Source organism: Asparagus officinalis, chromosome 5, assembly GCF_001876935.1.
Source record: "Asparagus officinalis chromosome 5, Aspof.V1, whole genome shotgun sequence".
NCBI classification, from domain to species: Eukaryota; Viridiplantae; Streptophyta; class Magnoliopsida; order Asparagales; family Asparagaceae; genus Asparagus; species Asparagus officinalis.
This window is the reverse complement of record NC_033798.1, coordinates 11,499,660-11,524,352: the sequence shown is the minus strand read 5'-3', so window position 1 is coordinate 11,524,352 and position 24,693 is coordinate 11,499,660. Positions and strand designations below refer to the sequence as shown.

General features: G+C 35.3%; 3 protein-coding genes and 1 non-coding gene across 4 annotated transcripts in view; 2 read left to right on the top strand and 2 right to left on the bottom strand.

Annotated features, from left to right (window-relative positions):
- Positions 1 to 16,251, top strand: part of LOC109842703 (cytosolic endo-beta-N-acetylglucosaminidase 1-like) — a 16,610-nt gene extending 359 nt beyond the window's left edge. Inside the window, 11 exon segments of the mRNA XM_020411562.1 lie at positions 1 to 181; positions 3,369 to 3,506; positions 3,684 to 3,796; positions 3,888 to 3,999; positions 4,073 to 4,180; positions 8,037 to 8,149; positions 10,680 to 10,761; positions 12,054 to 12,134; positions 12,633 to 12,709; positions 14,320 to 14,452; positions 15,359 to 16,251. The exon segment at positions 1 to 181 is cut by the window's left edge and continues 37 nt beyond it. Of these exon segments, the coding sequence (XP_020267151.1) occupies positions 1 to 181; positions 3,369 to 3,506; positions 3,684 to 3,796; positions 3,888 to 3,999; positions 4,073 to 4,180; positions 8,037 to 8,149; positions 10,680 to 10,761; positions 12,054 to 12,134; positions 12,633 to 12,709; positions 14,320 to 14,452; positions 15,359 to 16,057 (1,837 nt within the window). The 3' untranslated portion in view covers positions 16,058 to 16,251.
- Positions 16,427 to 16,497, top strand: TRNAG-GCC. Its single transcript has one exon. It is a non-coding gene; the product is annotated as a tRNA-Gly (tRNA).
- On the bottom strand, positions 20,319 to 22,225 carry LOC109841516. The gene is made up of 2 exons (XM_020410480.1): positions 21,497 to 22,225; positions 20,319 to 20,943 (listed from the first exon to the last, which is right to left on the bottom strand). The coding sequence occupies exons 1-2, from the start codon at positions 22,174 to 22,176 to the stop codon at positions 20,319 to 20,321; spliced, it is 1,305 nt and encodes a 434-aa protein (XP_020266069.1). The 5' UTR covers positions 22,177 to 22,225.
- On the bottom strand, positions 22,433 to 23,574 carry LOC109841515. Its single transcript, XM_020410479.1, has 2 exons — positions 23,261 to 23,574; positions 22,433 to 23,057 (listed from the first exon to the last, which is right to left on the bottom strand). The coding sequence occupies exons 1-2, from the start codon at positions 23,572 to 23,574 to the stop codon at positions 22,433 to 22,435; spliced, it is 939 nt and encodes a 312-aa protein (XP_020266068.1).

The window sequence follows — 24,693 nt, the reverse complement described above, 5'->3', positions numbered from 1 at the left end:
CGTCTGCCACGACATGATGGGGGGCTACGTCGACGATCGATGGGTCCAGGGCGGCGACAACCCTGGAGCTTATTCGATCTGGCACTGGTACTTGATGGATGTTTTCGTGTATTTCTCGCACAATTTGGTGACGATTCCGCCGCCGTGCTGGACGAATGCGGGCCATGCTAACGGGGTCAAGGTGATGAGGGGGTGGGGTTTTGGGTGTTTTTATTTCTGTTGGTTTCTTGTTTTTTGTTGATTTGTTTGGAGAGCTGCAGAAATTGGAGCCTTTCTTAAAGATAAAAGATTCGGTTTGTCTGGTTGACCAGTGAATTAGACGAGGGTAAATTTCAAAAAGACGCCTGACATTGGGTTGATTTGCACAAAAGACCCTGAACTTTGCATACTAGAGAAAACTAGGTCTGTAGATTCAAGCCCAAGGCCCGGACCCGGGCTGGTGTCCAGACCGGACCCAGCTGCTGGCCCGGACCCAGGAAAAGCCCTGGTTTCCAGGCCAAACTGGGCTCTGGGCCATGGTCCAGGTCGGTTCGGTGGAACCCACACCCGGCCCGGCCCGGCTTAACTAGGAAGCTGGCCGGGCCGGAGTACTCGGTTTCGAGTCTGGCCCGGTCTAAACGGTAAAAAACTGACCGTTGGACCGGGCGGCCCGGACCCGGCCCGGTTCGGTCTCCCCAAATAGCCTAAAACAACTATTTTTATGCAAATTTAACAAAAAAGGAAAATAATTGGTCTGGATTACCTTTTTTGTAATCTCTCTTTTTTATTGTTGGTTACTTTTATTTTTCGTTTTTTATTTGGTAATTTACTTAGAACGCCATGGAGTTTAGGTTCCATTAAATCGACTGATATAGTTGAATGTTCCTTCAACTGTATGTGTATGTTTAGAATTACAATATGCATCACTTTGATGCCTTTGGTGCATCGAATCAAACTTCTAGTTGAAGTATAATTTCAGAATGGCTTGATAATTCTTTCATCTTTTGGCATACTAGTCAATGAACTCGAAAAATAACATAGCATTTACTAATAGCAAAGCAAGAAATTCTTACTTATAATAGACTTGTATGCCACACGTGCGTTGCACATGGCGTACTTGGTTTAAGAAATTATTAATAATATATTCTACATTATTGATTCTTAAATACGTAGTTACGATATAATATTTACATATGGTATATTAATTCTCAATTTATCATGCACAAAAGTTACAACGGTCACTAAGATGAAAAATTAGTATTAATGTCTAGTATCTTGTTGGAATAGCAAATTATTATTAGATGCAAAATTACAAAAGCTATAATAGCATGATGGAATCACAACCGATATAAAGATATTCTTTGAATAACTCAGTTCATGGGAATTGCATAGGTCAATTTTTTAATTCAAAAGAGAATCTCAATAAAGAGGCAAATTAATCTAGATTTCATATAAGAAATCAAAACTTTTTTACAATTCAATCAAATATATCATATATAGGTTTGTGTATTCTAATTTACTCAATGAATAAAAGATAGATATAGCCAATATGTTTTATTAGTTAATCTTTGTAGTCTAAAGTTGAGAGGAACAAAGAACTTACTGGTGATTAATAAAAAAGAAGACAAAGAAAGTTTGATGATTTAACATAATTATTAATGAAGGAACATAAAAGATGCTTAATAGACATAAGAAAATCAAAAGAAAATTAAATATTGAAATTGTTGGATAAGTTGATTGCACCTCTGAACTTAAAGTGCATATGAACCGAGTAATTAGTTGAGAATTAAACCATAAATATATCTAATCTATTCCTTTATACAAATAGGAGGATCAGAGATTCACTGTTCATGCTACAGTACCATTTACTGTAGCATTATTACTGTAGCCAATAATTAAGTAAAAATATTACTGTAGCACACGGGTACACTGTAGCATGTAAAAGGTACTGTAGCAGAGCGGGATACTGTAGCACCCCCAAAAAAGGCAAATCATGCCACGTTAAAAAAGCGGGATTACTGTAGGAAAAAAAAAAAAAAAAAAAAAAAAAAAAAAAAAAAAAAAAAAAAAAAAAACGTGCTTTGCACGCACCGCAAACTAGTGAACAAGAAAGCACAATTTATGACCTATATTCAAAAGAAAAAACACAGCTTATGATAAGTAGCACAAAAACCTCTTTACAACATTGTGCGAGGAGGTAAAAAAATCTTTAAATAGTTTTGCATAAACTCCAAAAATAAGATCATACATTTTAAGTATTAAAAGATTAGTAAGAATCTTAACCAATCCACGGTAAAAAAAAGGTATATACTGAAAACAATCTTTGGTTCCCAAATCAAATTTATACATACATTTAAATATCAAGACATCCAAATAATAATTTTCCTATCACCTATTAACCTGCTTTTTTTTAAGGATTCATGAGACAAAGCTACGAATTGAACATTAGATATAGTCTTCAACTCCATAAAAAAATAAATCTTTAAGTCTACAAACCATTTGAGAAATATTATCCATTGTATGCACATGCACATACATATACAAGCCACGTACACTATAAACCATTTGACAAATTTTCGATATAACATATTTCATAAACCATTGTGTTGGTGTAGGAATTTAGCTTAGTAGGTGATGTGGTGGGTTGAAGAGAATGGATGGCCGTAATTTATAGTATAGAGATGAAAAAGAGGTTATGTAAAGGGAAAATAAAAGAGTGACTAGTTAATTGGATCCGTAACATATGCATTTAATTAAATAAGTTATGGAATCTTTAAGAACCTAAGAAAATAATTAACTATTATTATGATGATGATTTGCAATTAATTTAATTTAAGACTTGTTGAATGAGACTTTGAGATAATTTAAATAAATAAAATTATTAAATTAAAGTTGGAATGATCAAATTTGAGAGGGGTAAAAAGGGCAATCAAAAGTTCTAGTACCCCAATCCTCTTTTATATGTACTATAGATATAGATAGGAGCTCTTAGCCGCTGTAGGAGTTTTAACAAATTGGTTTGCCGAAAGTGAAGAGAGTATGACAAAACGTGAAAATATGAATTACTGCTATATCATTGTCTGTTAATGTAAAACCAAGCCCCCCAACCCAACCCCCCCCCCCCCCACCCCCCACAAAAAAAAAAAAGTTTATTTGGCCTCAAACAAGCTGTAAATAAGCAGATTCACTACGGATCTGAAAGATCCATGTGCAATCCAAGTCCATTAATAGACAGCTGTACCATCCATTCAATGCCGAATATCATACAAATAAGCAAGAAGCAGATTCCTACTTCAGAAAATTTCAGTTTTTTATTTAATAATATGTAGCATTTTTGGTTAATTAGATCCTAAGTTATCTGATTATATGGCTGGTGCATGTGTGTGAAGGTATTAGGTACATTCATCTTAGAGTGGGTAAAGGGGGCAGAAATGTGCAAAATATTGCTTGCAACAAAAGATTCTGCTCAAATGTACGCTGACAGGTTGGCAGAATTAGCTTCTTCTTTGGGATTTGATGGCTGGCTCGTAAGTTTCTAGTAATTTTGAAATGCTTTCCCACCCATTACAAGGGTCTATCTGGTGCAATTTACTATTTATGGAAACTTTAATTTAGTATTGCGGACAGGGGCGAGTAGATATGTTGAAAGAATTTATTTGGATTGAATATGTTTTTGACCTGACAATGGTATACGTACTTTTCAGATAAATATAGAAGTTGATAACCTGAACAGGGAGCAAGTAGCTAATTTGAAAGAATTTGTTGACCATCTGACTCAGATTATGCACTCTGCAGTTCGTGGATCTTTAATCATATGGTAGTCCCATGATTCATATCTTTCTATATCAAAAATTTGCTATGATGACTATCTTTGAAATATCTTGCTGTTTTCTGTACCGATGATGTAGGTACGACAGTATGACAATTGATGGTCAACGTGTCTATCAAAATCAGCTAAACGATAAGAACAAACCTTTCTTTGATTTATGTGATGGAATATTTGTCAATTATTTTTGGCAGGTTAGTAGCATTCTTCTCAGAAATTCATTTTCTTTCCTTCTCTTTCTGTGCATTCAAGCTCTTGTGAGCGCAGGAGAATGGTCCAAAAGTTTCAGCTGCTTCTGCTGGCTGTCGACGGTATGACGTGTACATGGGCATTGATGTTTTTGGAAGGAATACATACGGCGGCGGAGGATGGAATGTATGTCGACATCAAAACCCTTGCATTGCTTGTTAGTTTGCTTCTATATTACCTTATCTTAATAAGCAGTTTTACCGTGCAAATCATTTAATATTGTATCAGATTACCATTTTACCAATAAATGCATGCTGACATCCAAATTCTGGGATTGGTACTTCCTATGCTTTCATCTTTTTCTTTCTTCATGTGAATATTTATATAATACTAGGGCAAGAAAGTTGCTTACCCGATGTCCATAAGAACTAGCTAGTGTGATGAAACCCAATTGATGTTGATTTTCTCAAGTTGGACGAAAGACTAGTGTGAAATTCATCTCTTGATGTTTAATCTTCCCAAGCAAGGTGAAAGGCTGTTCACTTAGCCTGAACTTTCAAATTGACTAAAAAGCTAGATCAGGGACAGCCCCAAGGATGAACCGAGCCTTGGGCATATCCAGGCTGCTTTCATGGTAATTTATGGATAGCTTTGATCCTAAGTTCAGCTCAGCATTGGTCAGAACTTAGAATTGTGGATTAGGCTTCTCTTGTCCTCAACCTTGGTTTAAAGGTTCTAAGTGCTGCATAAGCCTGACATGCATGCTGATAGGCTTGCACTCAAAATTTCAATTGCAGAAGTTTTAACATGATTACATGCATCACTTTTTTTGTCGCATATATATTATTAACCCCTTTGATTAAAATGATATCCCTTGTAATCCTATAAGTAGCTCCAAGTCTATTAGCGTATGGAAGGAATCACTTTCACCACTGTGCGTGCAATGTTTTAAAAAGCCTCTGCCTAGCCTGCTTAGGTGTATGCCTAAACCTAGGTAGTACCTTGGTTGCCCGCCTAACGCCTAATGTCTAGCGCTTAGGCGGTACCTAGGCTGTGCACCTCGGTTTTGGGAGCATCTTGGAGAGCATGGTCTGCCTATGTGGATTGCACCATCTAGACCTTGATCGTGAATTTCCGTCATTGTAGCCCTCACGTCCTCCAACTTCCTTTAAACTCCTCCCGCCTCTGACTATGAGCATTTCCTCTACCTCTGACATAAACCTCCTTAATCACCATTTAAACAAAGGAAGAAATCCGTCTAGGCTCTGATCCAGCGCCTAAGCTTCTATACATTGGCATTTACTATCAATTATTGTAATAAAAAAAGGTGGGACAGTCACCTAGGCTCTAGACATCGAGTCCAACGCCTAGGCCACCTCGCTTTCTGTAACCTTGGTGCATAGAACAACAATTTTTATTAGGACTATCCTCGTATTTCAACCCATGAAACGACAACAAATAAAAGATAGAAGAAAAAGTATCCAAACAACCGCAAAATGGCAAGCAGTGGGCACATGCGATGATGACCATAGCCTATCACGAGGCCAGCAATTCACCATCGACTGTAAGTGTTCGCTGTCGGGGAACAGAAGCGAACATGCTGCAGTTACTGCAGCTTGTCACAGAACTATTTGGCATATGGTTAGTTTTGGGTTAGTTTCTTTAGGAAGTATTTTATTATTTGGAATTGTACTCTATAAATAGAGTTGTTCCTGAGGTGTAGGGTTATTAGAAAGCCAATGAGAGCTGCATATTGTAAAAGAGAGATACAGAGAAAATGAGGAAGGAAATCTAGAGTTATCAGAGATTTCTGTAGTGAGATTTAGAGAGAGATTTTCTTGTGGCATCTTTCAAGAATAAAAGAAAGTTTGTATCCTTATAATGTCTAGTAAGAAGACTCAAGTCTCTCCCCATAGACGTAGGCGATTGTCTACCCATGTAAATCTCGTGTATTTGATCTTGTTTCTCTTTTTTGCGGTGGTTTTGCTTCTCTTTAGTTCTCTTAAATTAAGTCCTTTTAACCATTACACAAAACTCCAAAGTCATGATGATGGTCGAGGATTATAGTTTTATATTAATTCTAACATACCCCTGTAGGTTGAGCGACATTTTTTTATTGGCTGAAAGCTTGAACTCACATAGTGATAACAATTTTTTAAAATCCGCATTAAATTTTGTGGCTAGCAAGATTCAAATCTGTGTTGCTTGGATGCCATATTAAATTAAGTTCCTCTAATTATTACACAAAAACTCTGAAGTCATCGTAAGGATCGAGGATTATAGTTTTATATTAATTCTAACAAGTTTGAACATAGATGTTTTGGTATTTCCACGTCACCTGGTGATCAATTGCCCTACAAGCAAGGAGGAAATCTAATTGCAAGTTTCGATAACGCTTCCACATAGAACATCGATTGGTGCGCAATAATTGGTGTTGGGTTGTGGTTGGTGTCTACCAAGAAGTTCTTCAAACTATAGATGTATCTGCTCTTTGAATGCATCTTGCCCTATCACTTGCATAAGCTTCATACGTACCTCTAAATAGTGTTTTAAAAATAGGTCGATTTAATCAATTCTCTTTGCCTCCACTGTTCTCTTCCCCAAATCACTCGCAAATTTCTCACTTGACGACTTATTTTGACGACCTCTCTTGAAGACCCTCTCTATATTTTATTAAATGTGCTTAGATTATATTTTAGAATATTATATTATATATGCTCACCATGTTATATGACACTCTGACTTTTACTCCTTATCCCCAATATTTTCTCGATAATTATGATCCGATATGAATTTTGGCCGTTCGATATATTTCCGATAACCAATGTTTACAACCTTGCCTCTGAGGCTTTGGCCATAGCCATATTCCTTGTATGGTACGTGTCGATGTTACCTGGGTATTTCCAATCAGAAGCCATACCCGTACCCATACCGAAACTTCTTGGACACTTCTTGAATATATGCATACATTTATTTAGGCATGTACTCATTTATAAAATATATGTTTTAATTTAAAGCAATTCTCATACATTTCTTGGACGTATATGCTACATTTCATATCTATTTCTTATATATTTATCTTATGATAGATGGAAAAAAAGTTTTGATCTTTGTAAATTATTAATTTTAATATGTATGTGTGTGTGTGTATGCACACACACACACATAATGTAGCCTTGTCCTCGTACCCTACCTTTTTACAAATTTGCCATGTCTCGTATCCATGCCCGTCTCCATGCAACTTTGGCACATGTTCAGCTAGGGCATAGTCAGTATGGCAGTTGATCCCCTAACCTAAACTACTTAATAAATTTTGAAAATTGCCCCTATTGGTATATGGATTGTCCATCTGCACAATGTCGTGGAGGGAGAAAAGAGAAACGGTTTATTTTCACACAACTTAATTAACTCGTAATTTTTTGAAACTTTATGTAAAGCATATGAAAGTGGACCATAAATCAGAGTAGTCCCAAAGAAAAGGAGATTGATTGGTGGCTTGTCAACTTCTTGAACCAAGTTATGAATGTAATTTCTTACCTAGTTGTCCTTAATGTAATATTGACTTTTAGTCAAACTCTTGCGTGCAATTTGCCAAATAATTAAATAAATTAAAGCTCTTATTTTTCTCTGTGCAGAAACTTCCACTGTAATTCCCTAATGTAACTGTGTGAGAAAATAAATAGCTAGTAATATAAGCGTAATAGAAGTTTGTTTCTGTATGTCTAAACGGCCTTCTCTGGATGGTACCGTTTGTGTGATTCCCAGTGGAAGGCCATCTACACATTTGAAAGTTTTGTTAAGTTCGTTTTAACTACATGTTCTAATCTAGTTCTCTTATAAACCTTAAGGACCATTGTAATTTAACTATACTTTGAAACTCAAGAACCAATGTCTTTTACAGACTATGTATGGAGCATACACTTATTTGCATGAATTAAAGCTATTTTCCTTGTACGGTTGCACTAATGAGCAACGAGCACATAGATTGCTTTTTAAGTCTCAATATACCGAGGTGATTTATGTAGAAGTGTTTGCATAACAGACAAATGTTGCACTGGATTTGCTTAGGGAGGACGATATTTCTGCTGCCATATTTGCACCTGGATGGGTCTATGAAAATTTACCTAAAGATGAATTCCAGAGTAACCAAAATCGGTAATATTAGTCATATGTTTATAAAGCTCTGGCTGTTATATGTGCAGCTTTTTTGTTATTATATCTTTAGTATTTCAAATTTCGCGTTTCTGCTGTTTTTTGTCCAGAACTGCAATTAGTTGTAACATATCTTCTGGTGTGAAGTTCGGCTGAGTAACATATTCATTGCTCATACTAAAATTCTACCTCTTGCTAAATTACTATCATCTGTGTTGCACTTACACAAACTCACTGACATGGACATGACACATGGGCACAAGGCAAAAACCAATCACACATTATTGGTGTCCACATGACAGGGTTTCCCGAGAAAAAGTGTCTTAATTAGACAATAATTTGTGCCCTGATAGGAAAATTTGCTAAATATATTTTCTGGTTATTTTGAACCCTACTTTTACTCTAGGATGTTATATTTTGTTAATGGAAATTGTAATCATGTATGCTAGCTAGCAGATGGATGAAAGTTCTTAAGTAGTCAGATGCTACTAAATAAATCCATTAGTATCGAATCGAAACAGCATGGATCATGGTTGTGCTCTTGACCATTGAAAATCTATTTGAAGTGTAGAGTTTTGCAACTACTGACCTGCCATTATTTGCTGAAAGCAATTTTTTGGACTATCACATGATTGCAAGTTCAATGAGTCCATTTTAAATATCTTGGAATCTGTAAATAAAAAAATAGAAAGTTAATTTTCCTCTGATCTCTTATCAAGATATCTAAAAGTAAAACTTCAGCTTCAGCACAATTTTCGAGAAAATCTAGGAAAAAGAGGGAAATATGTAGAGCACACATATATTATGATATTGATTTTTCAAATAGTTTGGTGTTATGTTTCTATTTCTCATCCACATTTTAGCCTGCCCTTTGAAATAATACCTGCAACTACCTTCCTAAAGTCTCTCCCATTACGCCAAAAACTCCGAATTTATGGTGAGGGTTAAGTGTTATATTTTCATATTGAGGAAAATTTTGAGATAGATCATTTTTAAAAAATATTTAGCATAATTGACCGCAAATCTATTTAATTAGTAAAATCGACGGCTGTTCAGCAACGTTAGCACGATTGGCTGAAAAGTGGTCGATTTTGAGAAAGACGGTTTTTGAATAACACGGGATTATTAGTTCTGTATAATTAGTACTACTAATTACAAATTAATCACAATCTCCTATAAACACTTGACTGCTAGTCCCGTGCGTTCATTCGGTATTGAGAATAAGCCTCCGTATTGCACAATAACAATAAAATTCTGTCACTTGTGGGGCTTATGCATACCTATCTCTAAAACCTACACGAACCTATCTCTAAAACCTACACGAACCTATCTCTAAAATTCTGTCACTTGTGGGGCTTATGCATACCTATCTCTAAAACCTACACGAACCTATCTCTTGTGGGGCCCACCAAACATACCCACCCATAAAACTTGCGGTCCTAAATTTCTTACGCTAGCCTGGGCCCACAGAGAGCGAGTAGCAAGTGTCAAACAACGAGCTCAAGAACTAGATAGGATTTGTGTGGACTTGGTAGGCTTCAAGACTGATGGCCCATTAACTGTCGAGTGAAGTTGGTTGGTTCCTCAAAACCTTAAACTTTCTATTTTTTAAAGAAAAATGGGGCTGTTAGATTCGTGCTTTTCTGACCCATTCTATCCAGTAATTAGATAACCATAACTAGTTACATGGTACTAGTAGTCCCCTATAATTTCGGAAATGATATTTTGCAAAATGGACCACTTTTTAGTCAGCCATGCTAACGTGGCTTAAAATGTTCAATTTTGCTAATTAAATAAAATTGATAATTAAAATTTAAAAATGGTTTATTTCAAAAATTTCTCCTTTCCTATTGTAACATATCCATGCAGGTTGAGATCTCCTTTTAGTAGCAAAATCCTAGACTCGCATCGTGGTATCAATCTTCTAAAATCGGCTTTAAATTTGTGTCCAACAAGATTAGAATTTGTGTTGCCGTAATACCATCTTAAAGTCCCTGCCTCTGCAAAAAACTCTAAAATTATGGTGAGAGATAAGAGTTAATAGTTTTATATTCTAACATGTCTTAACTTAATTCTCTTAGCTGTCTATATCAATGACATGATTAAATGACTTCATGAAAAGTTAACTTCCATTTATAAAATAAAGTCAAATTTTATTTTGCATCATATGTATCTTCCCCATTGTAATTCATAATAGTATTCTACAATTAGTACAGACAACGAACTTTTTTTTTATACTGTCTATATATTTTTCAAAACTCAATGGACAATTCTCTTAGCTCTTTATGCCCACACAATGTCTAGAAGGCTTCATGAAGAGCTGACTTTTGTTATGCAATTAAATTGACATTTATTTTTTGCATCATTATCTTTCTCATTCTGTCATTTCATAATATAAATTTCACTTGATACATAGGTAAGGAACTATCTACTTTTGCACTGTCGTCTTTTCAATTAATCTCCTTCAAATAAGTATTGTCATTTTATTCAAATTTTGATAATACCAATCAACGTTATTATTTCAACTGTGCAGTTGGTGGGGTCTTATTAAGCAATCATGGGGAATACTTCATAGCTACCTTAAAGTGTTGCCATTTTATTCAAATTTTGATCAGGTTGAGTCTTCTTTTCTTATGTTATTCGCCTCAGTGATTGATTTAAATTATTCGTCATGTAAACCAAATGAATATCTACCTCGAACTTTATTATGTAATGAAGAATAACTATCTAGTACATGTACATGTTAAACATGCAGACAGAATAATCAAATTATGCACTATTAAGGTGGAATAATTTGTTGACATCTAAAAATTGTACTAATTCCACAAAGATTAGTAGAAAAATTGTGATAAAACTTCTAAATAATGTAATAACCTAGTCTGAGTATGTTTATGAGAAATGTAGCCTATTGTGCAATGAACTGACTACAACTCATAAACAACATTGAGAATTTTAATTTAATAGTAAATTGCAACCAACAGTTGTTCAATAATATTTCTTTTCTCCCTTACGTTATCTCTTTCGTTATGCATCAAATGGTATGTTGTACTTATGTGATTGCTCACCGGTAAGTGTGCGCGCGCATGTGTAGAGAGAGAGAGAGAGAGAGAGAGAGAGTTGGAAGATGTTAATAAAAAGTTGCAGGCCCATATGTCACCAAAGGGTTGGCGGTGTTGGGTTTTTGTTTGGTTGTTGTTGTTGTTGTTGTGAGGTAACTGGGTCCAGCTTGATTAGGTTAAATTGACAAGGTTTTGGATTAAAAGAAACAAACAGAAATGAATGTAGTATAACAGGCAATGTCGCCATATGAACCAATGAGAATTTATAATGTCGCTTGTCCTCAATATTGTAAGTTGATATTTATTGTTTGGAATGGCCCCCCACAGACTCTTCCTCCAGGGCTGAAAAAAAGAGCAAGTTCAGATGTTCGATACTCTAGAGCCTTGTTTCCTTATGTTGGAAAATCTTACTGTTGATGCAGAATGTCTAATTTGCCATATTCTAATTTTAACCCTTTCAGTATCTATCATCTTCGTTATTCACATAAGATTCATTACAGGTATTCAGATGGATGTGAAACCAAAGAGCTAATTAAACTAGCATCTTCAACATGTATTATGAAACCAAAGAGCCAAATGAAACTAGCATCTTCAGGATGTATTAATCTTTTGGTAAATTTGTTGGTTTAACTGTACTGTATCAAATACATCACTTTAAATGATTAACCTACTAACTTTTCGCTTTTCTTATCTTTCAACTGCCTTCGGTCACCATTTCCTTCTCTCTTTTGATGCAATATTTCCCCAAATTCAGTATAGTAGTTCTTTCAACAGTTAAGAGAATTTTCTGTGTGTATTTGGACTTAACATGTGGTATCATCTTAAGTTATTCTGTCAATATATTTCAGGGTCATGGTCTTCAGTTTTCCATCAAAGGTTTGCAGGTAGCTGAGAATCCATGGAATAACATTTCTTGTCAAGGCATCCAGGTACTCAATTGGAGACAGTTCATGTCTTATAATGCGTAATTAGTATCATTAGAAATTGAAAATAATATATTGGCCTTAATTTAATTTCCTGTATTTTAATGTTTTTTATGGTTCCGCGATTTTATGATTTTTTTTTGAACAATAATGGTTCTCTATTAATTCCTGTTGCATACTTCTTTATTCTTCTTTTCATTGTTTATCCAAAATATCCAAGAGAAAAAGCAAAGCAAAGCTGGACAATGCTTCTAAAAATTCCCTGATAGAAAAAGGAAATTATTTCCTAGATCTACATAGCTTTATTATTAAAATTGCGGAGGTTGTCCTCAGGTTCTATATTTCTTGTACAAAAATATCGAGACGAAAAAGTCTTATGTACAGCGGTATAAAAGACAAGAATCAATATCTTTTCAAATACAAATTTACACATGCCTATGTTTCTGCTTGAACTGAGTTCTGTTGTTGCATTTCTTGATTTCATTTGTATATTTTCTGTCGTAGCCTCTCCTCGAAGAACCTGTGCTTTTGCCTGACAAACCTGGGGATTCTAAACGAGCTAATATACAAGTCTTCATCAAGTAAGTTTTGCTCTGCCATTCAATCAAATACCACTTTATCATCGTCGATATCGAGTCTTCTACAATCCATAGACGAAGTTTGGCTACTTTAAATGGTATGTTGAACCAGTAGGATCTTTGATAATAACTGGGTTGCACTTTTCTGTGCTAAAATGAATTCAGTAAGCTTACTGGTTTTGCTCTGGATGTAAGCTACCTAACAACGCATAACAATTCACAAAAGCACTTATATACAATAATCATCATTTAACAACTATTTATCAATGTTGAAAAATGTATTTGTCATTAATCATTCAACTGATAACTGTTTATGACTGTTTATACTTTACAGTAATTTGCATGACAGGATTATTGTAATATTATCAATTGCTATTTGGATACAACAATCATATTCTAGTCAATTACACCTTAAGTTCCTAGCAATGTCTGATTATGTGACTGTCAAGATATTACTTCCTATTAGGTCAAAAACCCATCTACACCATGATAGTAAAGCAAACGAAATTTGGCGTATGAACTTCAATCAGGAATGTTATAATCTATATTCAGTAAATTTGATCTCAATAGCACTTAGCAGGATGGAAAAGATGTTTAATTTGGATTTTTTTTTAAGATTTCAACCAGACAGAACATGATAGATAGAGAGGAGAAGACCTAAATGCCACTGGATTTGGTTTTGGACATTAGATGTGGCCTTAGGATCTTTCTTGGATCCAATCGGATCCTGACCCCTTTATACCGTTGTATCTATGCGTGGTATAATAAACTTAGTTTATGGGTCATGTCTTAATAGTTAATAGTGATAATAAATATTATGTGCTTCAACTTTTCTTATTATGTGAATAATGAGTTTGTTATTGTTTGATTGTTTTTGCCTGTTCTTGTGCTTGATTACCTTCTTGCAACTGAATTGATGTCTGATTAATGGTCACAAATAAAAGTTTGTTCAATTCGGTTTGTGGAGCCTCCTTCATTTCTATTTGGTGCATTAAAAGAATTGTATTTGATCGTTGTTGTAAATGGTGTTAAACCCACAAGGGTATTTAAAAATAACATTGAGGTATGTTCAAGGGTGTCCTTTACTGTAAAAGGATAATGCAAGAAGTATCTTCTTAGGCACGTGTCTACCATAACTTCATGATCTGCTGATATACCTTTTACTCTTTATGGAAGTGCTATTATCTGATTGCATACCTGATCCACACATCGATCTTATACTAATCAGGTAAACTAACCACTATAGGTTCTCACAAGCAAAGGTACCACTGATTTAAGTTCTAATGACATTACATCTGAAAATAGACATTTCTGCCTTCTGAAATCGATTATATGTTCTCAAAAATGCAGATTTCACATTCTCCTTCAAGAAATGAAAAACCTATTTATGCATCTATTACTGAAAATGTGAAGACACTATTTCAACTATTATATCATCTATTTGGAGCCATTATCCATACTTGCCCATTTGTTGATTCGCCTGTACTGTTATCAGTCATAAATGTACTTCTATTCTATTTGGTTATCTTGGGTGATTTATTTTATTGCTTAGCAGTTTTGGTTCAAGAAGTTCAAATTAATTTGTCTCATATGTTGTACTCTGCAATCGCTAGCTTTGATCAATCTTATAATGGAGGAGGCAATATCACATGCAAAGGAAATCTTGGAGTAAATGAGTTTTTCACGACAAGGATCTTCCAAGGACAACTCCCTTTGAGAGATCTACCTGTGACGTTCACATATTCCGTAAGTAACCATGTTCATGATCTGCCTATCTATATTTTGCAATAATACTGAATTTATTTAGAATTTTGGTTGAATTGTCAAAATATTCTTTTCATGATTAGTACATAGGCTACTCTTTCTTCAATATCCATATTAGGAGTTTCATTTCCTTTTATGTGAGTATTAATTCTAAATCTTCTCTTAGCTACATGATAAATTCTTTATTCGGTCAATTTACAGAGCGAGATGACAGAAGTTTAGTCCATTCCAAATTAGATGAAGCAGGGTCATGAGATCTTTTTAAGCATGCCAAAATTCAGTACTAATTTAATGATTAGATGCTAAGAGCTCTGTAGTCTGAATCAGGACTCCATGGGAAATTCCATTATTTCTGTGATACAAAAAAAAGTTATTGTGCTTTTAACAAATTTGAAAATTGGCGGATAGTTGCTTATTAAACATTATAAGTTGTTCTATTTTAGTTTAGCAAAACCTTATATCAGTACACAATACTGGTTATCTTCTTCTTTTACTGGCTGCCAAAAATTTATTTATACTGATCCTTTCTTTATTACACTGCAGATACCTTGATGGTTAAACAACCCCAACACCCCCCCCCAAAAAAAAAAAAAAAAAAAAACAAAAACAAAAACAAAAACAATAACAACCCCAACCCCCCCCCCCAAAAAAAAAAAAAAACAAAAACAAAAACAAAAACAAAAACAAAAACAAAAACAAAAACAAAAACAAAAAAAAAGCCCCACACCGAAAAAATAATAATAATAAAACCATTTGACCCTCAGCTGACATGATATAACCATAGGGCATATGTGCTAAATCTGGTCATGATATTTAAAGTGCAAATACTCCATTTTCTTTCACTTGTTCCTTGAACCTTTGGCTTATTCTTCATCTCATTCCATATAGGTAAAATCGAATGGTAATTCTCAGATGAGCCTGCTGCTCCAATCAACTTCTGAGAGCGATGACAAACAGGCTTCCATATTTTTCGTCAATTCTGATGATGTCCCCTTCCTAGACAAGTTAAAAAACCAATATGGACCAGTGATTTGTGTAACGGGGGAGAAAACAAAGAGAGAGAACCTAATGGGTGCACCTTGGATCTTACATGAGTCTAGTATAGCGATGAATGATTCTACAATAACCAATATGTATCTCTGTGGCTACATGAAGAAGCAAGACCAAGAGGCACCAAAATTAGATGACAGCTCTGACTATTTTGCATCTCTTGGTCATATCAGCATAAAAAATTCCTCAGAAGGCACAAAATTCCCGTCAGCTGACTCGTGGAGTACTCACGTAGAGGATGTGACATGGATCTATGATCCAGATGGTACTAAAAAGGCGACCCTCACCCTTATTTGGGAGCTAAAAGAAGAGAATGCCAAGTCAGTATTTACGAAGTATAACATCTACGTTCAGAAACTTGGCGATCAAGATAGCAAGAAGAAATTTCTTGGGGTTGCTAGAGTTGAACGTTTCTATGTATCAGATCTCGAAGTTCCTATTGGCGGTATAGGAATAAAGTTCATTGTTCAGCCTTGTGGACCTGATGGTGCTTGCCAAGAAGTTGATCAGTGTCCTGCACAAGTTTTGGCTCAGTAGAAACATTGTTGGTTCCTGTATTAATATTTTGCGTAATAAACTGTGGTTTTTAGTAAAGAATAAGGGGTAGTAACCCAAAATAAATGTGCGCTTGTGTATTGTTATGTAGTCCTTATTATTGGATGTTGTATTTGGTATCATTGAAGTATTTATGAATAAAATGCCTGGAAGGCTGTAGCATTGTTTTACGTTTACAATAAGTTGTTGGTCCTGAAAAATACTATCATATTAGTGTAATAATAATTGTTTTATTAATATGCTTGATTCGTGGTATAATTTAGAGTGACTACAAAGTGCTGATATAATAATAACGACGTACCATTCTATTGTCGATTATGTTTATAAATAGGTCATGCCACGTCAACAGTAGCATCAGTGGTCTAGTGGTAGAATAGTACCCTGCCACGGTACAGACCCGGGTTCGATTCCCGGCTGGTGCATTTCTACTCTACCGTATCTTTTAATTTTTAAAAAATTTGCACTTTAAATACGCTAAGGTTTTTAAAACTAGCACTAAATACCCCTTGTTATGCAATTTTTTTTTTAATTTTTAAAAAAAGTCTGCACTTGAATACACTATAGTTTTTAAAGGAAAAATTGCTTCAAGCCCCCAAAATTGAAAATATAATGTGCAACAGCCCCCTGTACTTTTAAAGTTTGGTATAAACCCAAAATACACTCCAAAACTTCATTTTAGCCCCTCCAGCTCACTCAATCCTCAGAATCCCGAATCTACCCTTCCCGCCCACTCTGCTACAGCCTCCGTTATATTTAACATGTTAACCAGAATAGTTAACATGTTCTCCACAAAAGTTAACATGTTATCTATCAGAGTTAACATATAGCCACAAGAGTTCACATGTTATCTACAAGAGTTAACATATTAGCAACAAGAGTTAACATGTTTTTAACAAAAGCTAACATGTTTTTCACAAAAGTTAACATGTTCTCTATAAGAGTTAACATGTTCTCGACAAGAGTTAACATGTTTTCGACAAGAGTTAACATGTTTGCCACAAGAGTTAACATGTTTGCCACAAGAGTTAACATGTTTTCAATAAGAGTTAACATGTTCTCCACAAGAGTTAACATGTATTCCAAAAAAGTTAACTATATGAACTTGAATCATGTTCACATATTAAAGGCCGCTATTTCTTAATGTGTTAATTTTGTGTAACAGCATTCACTCTATGGAGACCAGGCTGATCTGCGGCTATATGAACTATATGAACTTTATATACAACAACATATTACCGCTGGCCGATCAATACTCATATTGCCAATTGTTCGCCATGACCATTGGCATTGTGTCGAAGTTAGATTGAATGAAAATTTAGCGTTGCACTATAGTTCGGTAACTCCCGAAGCTTACCTTGAGCCCGTTAACAAAATTATAAACTTCATGGACCATATGAAGGCCGCATTCGATCTGGAAAAGGTGTGTAGGGCATTTAAATATAAGGAAATCTCATGCGAGTCTCAAAAGGGAAGGTACATTAACATATGAACCTTATTTTATTAAAGAATTTTCGTCTCCAAAACTGACCGTTAATATGTATTTATGTTTTGTTATTTGTAGCTACGATTATGGGATATATGTATACCTTTATGTACGGGCTATCCTACATAAAGGTGATGTTCGACATGTTACGCCCGCCGATGATTCGTCTGCGGTAGTGCGTGCAAGGCTTGCTGCGGAACTAATAAAAGAAGGCTGGGAATTCAGAAATAGAAAGGGTTAACATGTTACAGCCTAATGAAGAATGCTATGAGCCGCAAATGTTACAGCCTAAGGAAGAATGCTATGTAGATAAACAACTGTAAACAATCTTCATAATTTTCAGCTTGTATAGTGTATTAACAGCTAATGAACTAGTGCCCGGAGAAAGTTTATAACATGTTAGATTCGTAAGTTAACAATTATATCATGTCATCTTTACTTGTTAAATATGGAGAAAGTTTATAACATGTCAGGTTCATTTGTTAAATAATACCATATACGGATAAAGTTAACATGTTATCATCAAGAGTTATCATCAAGAGTTAACATGTTACCAACAAGGGTTAACATGTTATCAGCAAGGGTTAACATGTTAACATGTTATCAGCAAGAGTTAACATGTTCTCCACAAGAGTTAACATGTATGCCACAAGAGTTAACATGTTATCGAAGAAAGTTAACATATTTCCAACAAAAGTTAACATAATATCCATAAGAGTTAACATGTTTGCAGCAAGAGTTAACATGTTTGCATCAAGAGTTACCATGTTTTTCACGAGAGGTAATATTTTCTCCACAAGAGTTAACATGTTTTCAACAAGAGTTAACAGGAATCATTATAATTCACATTGGCATTGATATATTTCAGTTCATGTACACAGTTAACTACAAAAGTATTAAATACACCCAAATATGTTTCAGTTCATATACACCGGTAACTACAAGAGTCAACATGATGACAACAAGATTTAACATTTTATTATCATGAGTTTACATGTATCAACAAGGGTTAACATGTTATCACCAAGAATTTACTTGTAATCAACAATAGTTAACATGTTGCTTACGAGAGTTTTGTTATGTCAAAGAGTTAACAGTTATAAAAGAAAGTTAACATATTTCCAACAAAAGTTAACATGTTCTCAACAAGCGTTAACATGTTCTCCACAAAAGTTAACATGTTTTCAACAAGAGTTAACATGTTTGCAACAAGAGTTAACATGTTTGTCACAAGAGTTAACATGTTTGCAACAAGAGTTAACATGTTTCTAACAAGAGTTAACATGTTATCCATCATGTTATTTACAAGAGTTAACATGACATGTTATCCATCATGTTATTTACAAGAGTTAACATGTAATAGGTGTAGCTTAATAACCTACCAAGAAAATTTTATATGTTAACTGTAACTTAACAATCTAACTGAGTAACTTTACAGACCCAAGTATGATAACATTTTCATTATAATTCAGATTGGCATAGATATATTTCAGGTCATATACACAGTTAACTACAAAGATATTACATACACCCAAATACGTTTTAGTTCATATACACCGGTAACTGTAAGAGTCAACATGATGACAACAAGATTTAACATTTTATCATTATGAGTTTACATGTATCAACAAGGGTTAACATGTTATCACCAAGAGTTTACTTGTAATAAACAATAGTTAACATGTTACTTACGAGAGTTTTGTTATGTCAAAGAGTTAACAGTTATCAAAGAAAGTTAACATATTTCTGACAAAAGTTAACATGTTATAAACAAGCGTTCACATGTTCTCCACAAAAGTTAACATGTTTTTCAAAAGAGTTAACATGTTTGCCACAAGAGTTAACATGTTAGCCACAAGAGTTAACATGTTTGCCACAAGAGTTAACATGTTTGCCACAAGAGTTAACATGTTTTTCACAAGAGTTAACATGTTTGCAACAAGAGTTAACATATTAGCCACAAGAGTTAACATGTTTCTAACAAGAGTTAACATGTTATCCATCATGTTATTTACAAGAGTTAACATGTAATAGGTGTAGCTTAATAACCTACCAAGAAAATTTTATATGTTAACTGTAACTTAACAATCTAACTGAGTAACTTTACAGACCCAAGTAAGATAACATTTTCATTATAATTCACATTGGCATAGATATATTTCAGGTCATATACACAGTTAACTACAAAGGTATTACATACACCCAAATACGTTTCATTTCATATACACCGGTAACTACAAGAGTCAACATGATGGCAACAAGATTTAACATTTTATCATCATGAGTTTACATGTATCAACAAGGGTTAACATGTTATCACCAAGAGTTTACTTGTAATCAACAATAGTTAACATGTTACTTACGAGAGTTTTGTTATGTCAAAGAGTTAACAGTTATCAAAGAAAGTTAACATATTTCTGACAAAAGTTAACATGTTATAAACAAGCGTTAACATGTTCTCCACAAAAATTAACATGTTTTCCAAAAGAGTTAACATGTTTGCCACAAGAGTTAACATGTTAGTCACAAGAGTTAACATGTTTGCCACAAGAGTTAACATGTTTTCAACAAGAGTTAACATGTTTGCCACAAGAGTTAACATGTTTGCCACAAGAGTTAACATATTAGCTATAAGAGTTAACATGTTTCTAACAAGAGTTAACATGTTATCCATCATGCTATTTACAAGAGTTAACATGTAATAGGTGTAGCTTAATAACCTACCAAGAAAATTTTATATGTTAACTGTAACTTAACAATCTAACTATTGCAAGTTGCGCGGTTGTGGCCTTCGGAGTGGCATCGAGAGCATTTCAAAGGTCGTTTGTACACTGTTCGATTGTTGATACGTCTTGTTTTATTTCTCCCCTTTCTTTTGATAGTATGTGGTGGAAGTAGCTCGATCTCATCCCTTGGCACGCTTCGTTTCTCATAATCTGGTATAGGATAGAGAATCGGGTCATAGCTCTTTTTAAATGCTTCTATGGACATAAACCAATCGCAATATTGGTAAATGTCTCTCTTCATGTACGAGATGACTGCACATGCATGTTTACACGGAATCCGCATGACGTCCCAAGCACGGCAAGTGCATGTCTTCTTCTCCAAATCAACACGGGTAGTTTTATGTGCTTGCACTTCAAATATGTCAGCTGCAGCTTGCTTAACATCCAATGGACGACCTTTCTCTATATTTTCTTTAAGCACCATCTCTGCTTGTGGACAGAGATATCCAGCCCATTTATCTCCAAGTAACCGGCGATTACTCATTCGGACCATTATCTGTTTACGGATATGCTCAACCATTTGTAGAATCCGTAGCATTCTAGCTTCCCTTATCCAATTATTAAAAGACTCAGCGACATTAGATGTTACGTGCCCATACCTGAAATTATATATAACTTTATAACAGGTCACAAATAAAGGTTAACAAATAATTGAATAGGGTTAACATAATATGAATTACAGGTAACAGTTAACAGGTTATAAATAAGGGATGACACAAATAGTTGAATAGAGTTATTTTTTTTGTATTACAGTTAACATGTTTACATATAATAGTTAACATTTAACAGTTAACATGTTTTCTATAAAAGTTAACATGTTATCCACAAGAGTTAACATGTTATCAACAAGAGTTGACACGTTACCACAAGAGTTAACAATCCACAAGAGTTAACATGTTATCAACAAGAGTTGACACGTTACCACAAGAGTTAACATGTTAGCAACGAGACTCAACATATTATCAACAAGACTTAACATGTTATCAACTCTGATATAGTTAACAGCTCTGATATGGAATTTAACAAATCCAAAGATAACATGCTAAATAGCATAAGTTCATACATTAGCATAGATATAGAACAGAAAGATAACATGCTAAATAGCATAAGTTCATACATTAGCATAGATATAGAACAGCCAAATAACGTTACCTTATTCCCGGGAAGAATGCATTTGCCCATTGATCAGGAGAGTAGTTCATAGCAATGTTGTATGCCCTTGGATCCATGTCATATATCTCTTTCATGTACTCATTCCATTCTGCTATTGTGTATTTATAACAAGCACTTTGGAGTAAGTTCCCAAGAACATGAGTGTCCTTCGACTTCATACCCAAGTCCTTAAGCTTTAACCTGAAATTTTCAACAAGATGTAGAACACACCTCGAGTGTAGAGCTTCTGGAAAATACTCTTTTACTGATTCTTTAATTCCTTTGTCCGCATCAGAAATTATAACCAATTGGTGGGGAGGATTGTAAGGGTCAGCCCTCTCATAAAGTATGGACCATAGACCTTGGAGGAACCACTTCCAATTCATCAAATTCTCTTGATCACATATGCAATACGCTAAGGGAAATATACCTTGGTTCCCATCGTATGCTATGGCCGAGAGGAGAATACCTTTATATCGATCCTTCAAAAATGTACCGTCCAAAAATAGAAGGGGTCTGCATCCACTCAAGAAACCTTTGATGCATGCAGCATAACAAACAAAGAGTCTCGAAAACCTCCCCTCATTCTGGTCAACATGTATGTAACTGCCGGGATTTGTCTCTTTTACCATGCGCTCATACCTAGTCGTGTAAGAAGAAACAAACCAACAAGTTAACATGTTATCCGTGTAGCTTAACAAGCGACCAAAAAAAGCTAACACATTATTGGGGTAACTTAACAAAAGTTAACGTGTTATTTACAAGAGTTAACATGTTATTAACAAGAGTTAACATGTTATTTACAAGAGTTAACATGTTAGTCGTGAAACTTAACATGTTATCAATGTTATCAATGAACTTAACAAGGAACATGTTAACTATTTGTTTTAACAAGCAAACTTTGGAACTTAACAAGTTAATAATAAAGCTCAGCATTTACCATCGTAGTTGATCATACGACTCATATATATCCCCGTAAAGCTTCTCCTGTGCTCTCTCTTTCCCCCACCATATCTTACTGTAATCAATTCTAAGGCCGTAGTTTGTGAGGAACTCCTTTTGCACATCAACGGGTCGGATTTCTGGACGGACCTTCAGGAGTGGTTGTAACTGTGTTGCAATGAATTTACGGGATGCCCTTGAACGACCTGTATTTTGCCCGTACTGCCCACAAGTATGTTCATTAACAAACTTCTTGATCGATAGTCTATTTGCATTCTTAACAGGTGAAGCAAACAACATCCATGGGCACTCGTAAGTTTCTTTATATCGGCAATATACACGGATACGTTTTGGTTCGTTCTTTTTAAACTCATAATCAAACATTTTGGCCAGAGAATAGTATGTCAGCGCCAACCTTAATTCTTCAGTGCTTTCAAATTCTTGACCCTCTTCAGTTAATGCATTATGCCACCAACCAGGAATCATTACTGTGTTGTTAATAATGTCATCAGAACGCACTACACTGCTACCACTGGGATTATCAATTGGAATTCTTTCAGAACCATGGTTTGCGGCAGAAGTACTATCAATAAACTTTGGCTTCAGTGTATTCATAATGCTGCACAAATATAATTGGTTTTTCTTAAAATAACAAATAGGACTTGTACTTAAATAATGCAGTACCCTTAAGAGTTAACAAATATGCCCTAAAGCTTAACAACCTTCGGTAGAAAGTTAACATATATCAGTTAAAAGCTAACATTTAACCTGCTCTATGCAATTCATAAGTTTTCAAATAAATTAAGTGTAAATATAACTTACATTTCAGGAGGTTGCTTCGGGGTGTTCTCACATCTGGAAACATCTACATCTATATTAGCTCGAATATGGATCTCCAGACACCCGATATTACGGTTGTGCTCCACCATACACTCCATATCATCCTCATTCTCGATCTCAAAACTCAGATCAGGGATCCTTTCAGATTTATTAACCATTGATAGCGCATCATATGGAACCTTCAACCTCTCAGCCACGTCGAACTTAAACTCAAAAAAAGAGGTTGCAGAAGTTACCCTTGAGAACACTGCTCTCTCACCCAAGGAAACCATGCAAATAAGGGGGCTCTCCGCCATAAATGAAGGGGATTTAAGAGGAGTTATGAAGGGCAATTTAGGACAAGTAGGGGGTTGAAGATCATAAGCCCTAACCGCAAAGATCTGCCCTTTGCACCATAAATACACTCTCTTCAAAGCCGAGTGGGTTAACAGGAGATATAACGGAGGGAGCGCGCCAAAATTTCCCCCCAAAACGGCCATCATCTCGCCTTAAATGCGACGGAGAGGTTTCGCCAGCGATCGGATCTCGTTTTCGAGGCACAGAGTTGAAGGCGGGGGTATTTTTAGGGAGGCTGGGTGCAAATACATGTGTGAGAACTGCTTTTAGGGCTCAGTTATAATTTTTTAAAAATTTAAGGGCTTAGCCACATGGGCCAAACTACAGGGGGCTGGGCCACATTGTATTTTCAATTTTGGGGCCTTGAAGCAATTTTTCCGTTTTTAAAACTAGCACTTAATTTCCCTTAGTTATGCAAATTTGAGGGTTTTTAAATTTAAGTTAGAAACAATTTAGGAATTTAAATGCCAATTTTAAAAAGTTCAAAGTATCTTAAATGCAAGTTTTAGAAAATTTAGAGTATTTAAGTCCTGTCAAAAAAAGTAAGAAGAAAAAAAGTAAGGGTATATCAGTTCAAGTTTTATAAATTACAAGGTAATAATAAGTCTTTATCCAAAAAAACAAGTGAGGGTATACAAGTGCAAAATAGGTGAAACTATAGGGCGTCCAAGTGCCATTAAAACCTCCTAACTTTTTGACACCCCCCGCGCCCTTTCTCTGCCTCCAAGCAGCAGGTCCGTTCGTTTCTCGGCTCTCGATTGAAGACTGAAAAAGGTGCCTCTGCTCTTGCTACTAACAACAACAATCAACTCCAAGGCAACATTTTTTATCCCAAAACTACCCTCGTCAATCCCCCAAATTCTCCCCTAAATCATTCCACTAACCCTCTGTGGACGAAACCACCGCCGACGACTCCGACCTTGAACCCGACATCGCAGATCGAGAGACCTCCAATCGCCAGATCTCCTCCCACGCCGACTCCGAACCCGATAACCCTAACCCTAGTTCCTCTTCTCTGTCCGTTTCCAACGGCGGTGGGGAAACGGATGATGGGCAGCAGGAGGCGGAGGAGTCCGATC

Coding starts and splice junctions, on each gene's coding strand:
- LOC109841516 (XM_020410480.1), bottom strand. CDS start 22,176: ATGTTAACTTGTTGGTTTGTTTCTTCTTACACGACTAGGTATGAGCGC. Junction 20,944..21,496: donor GCATTCTTCCCGGGAATAAG/GTAACGTTATTT, acceptor ATATAATTTCAG/GTATGGGCACGTAACATCTA.
- LOC109841515 (XM_020410479.1), bottom strand. CDS start 23,574: ATGGCGGAGAGCCCCCTTATTTGCATGGTTTCCTTGGGTGAGAGAGCA. Junction 23,058..23,260: donor CCGAAGCAACCTCCTGAAAT/GTAAGTTATATT, acceptor ATATTTGTGCAG/CATTATGAATACACTGAAGC.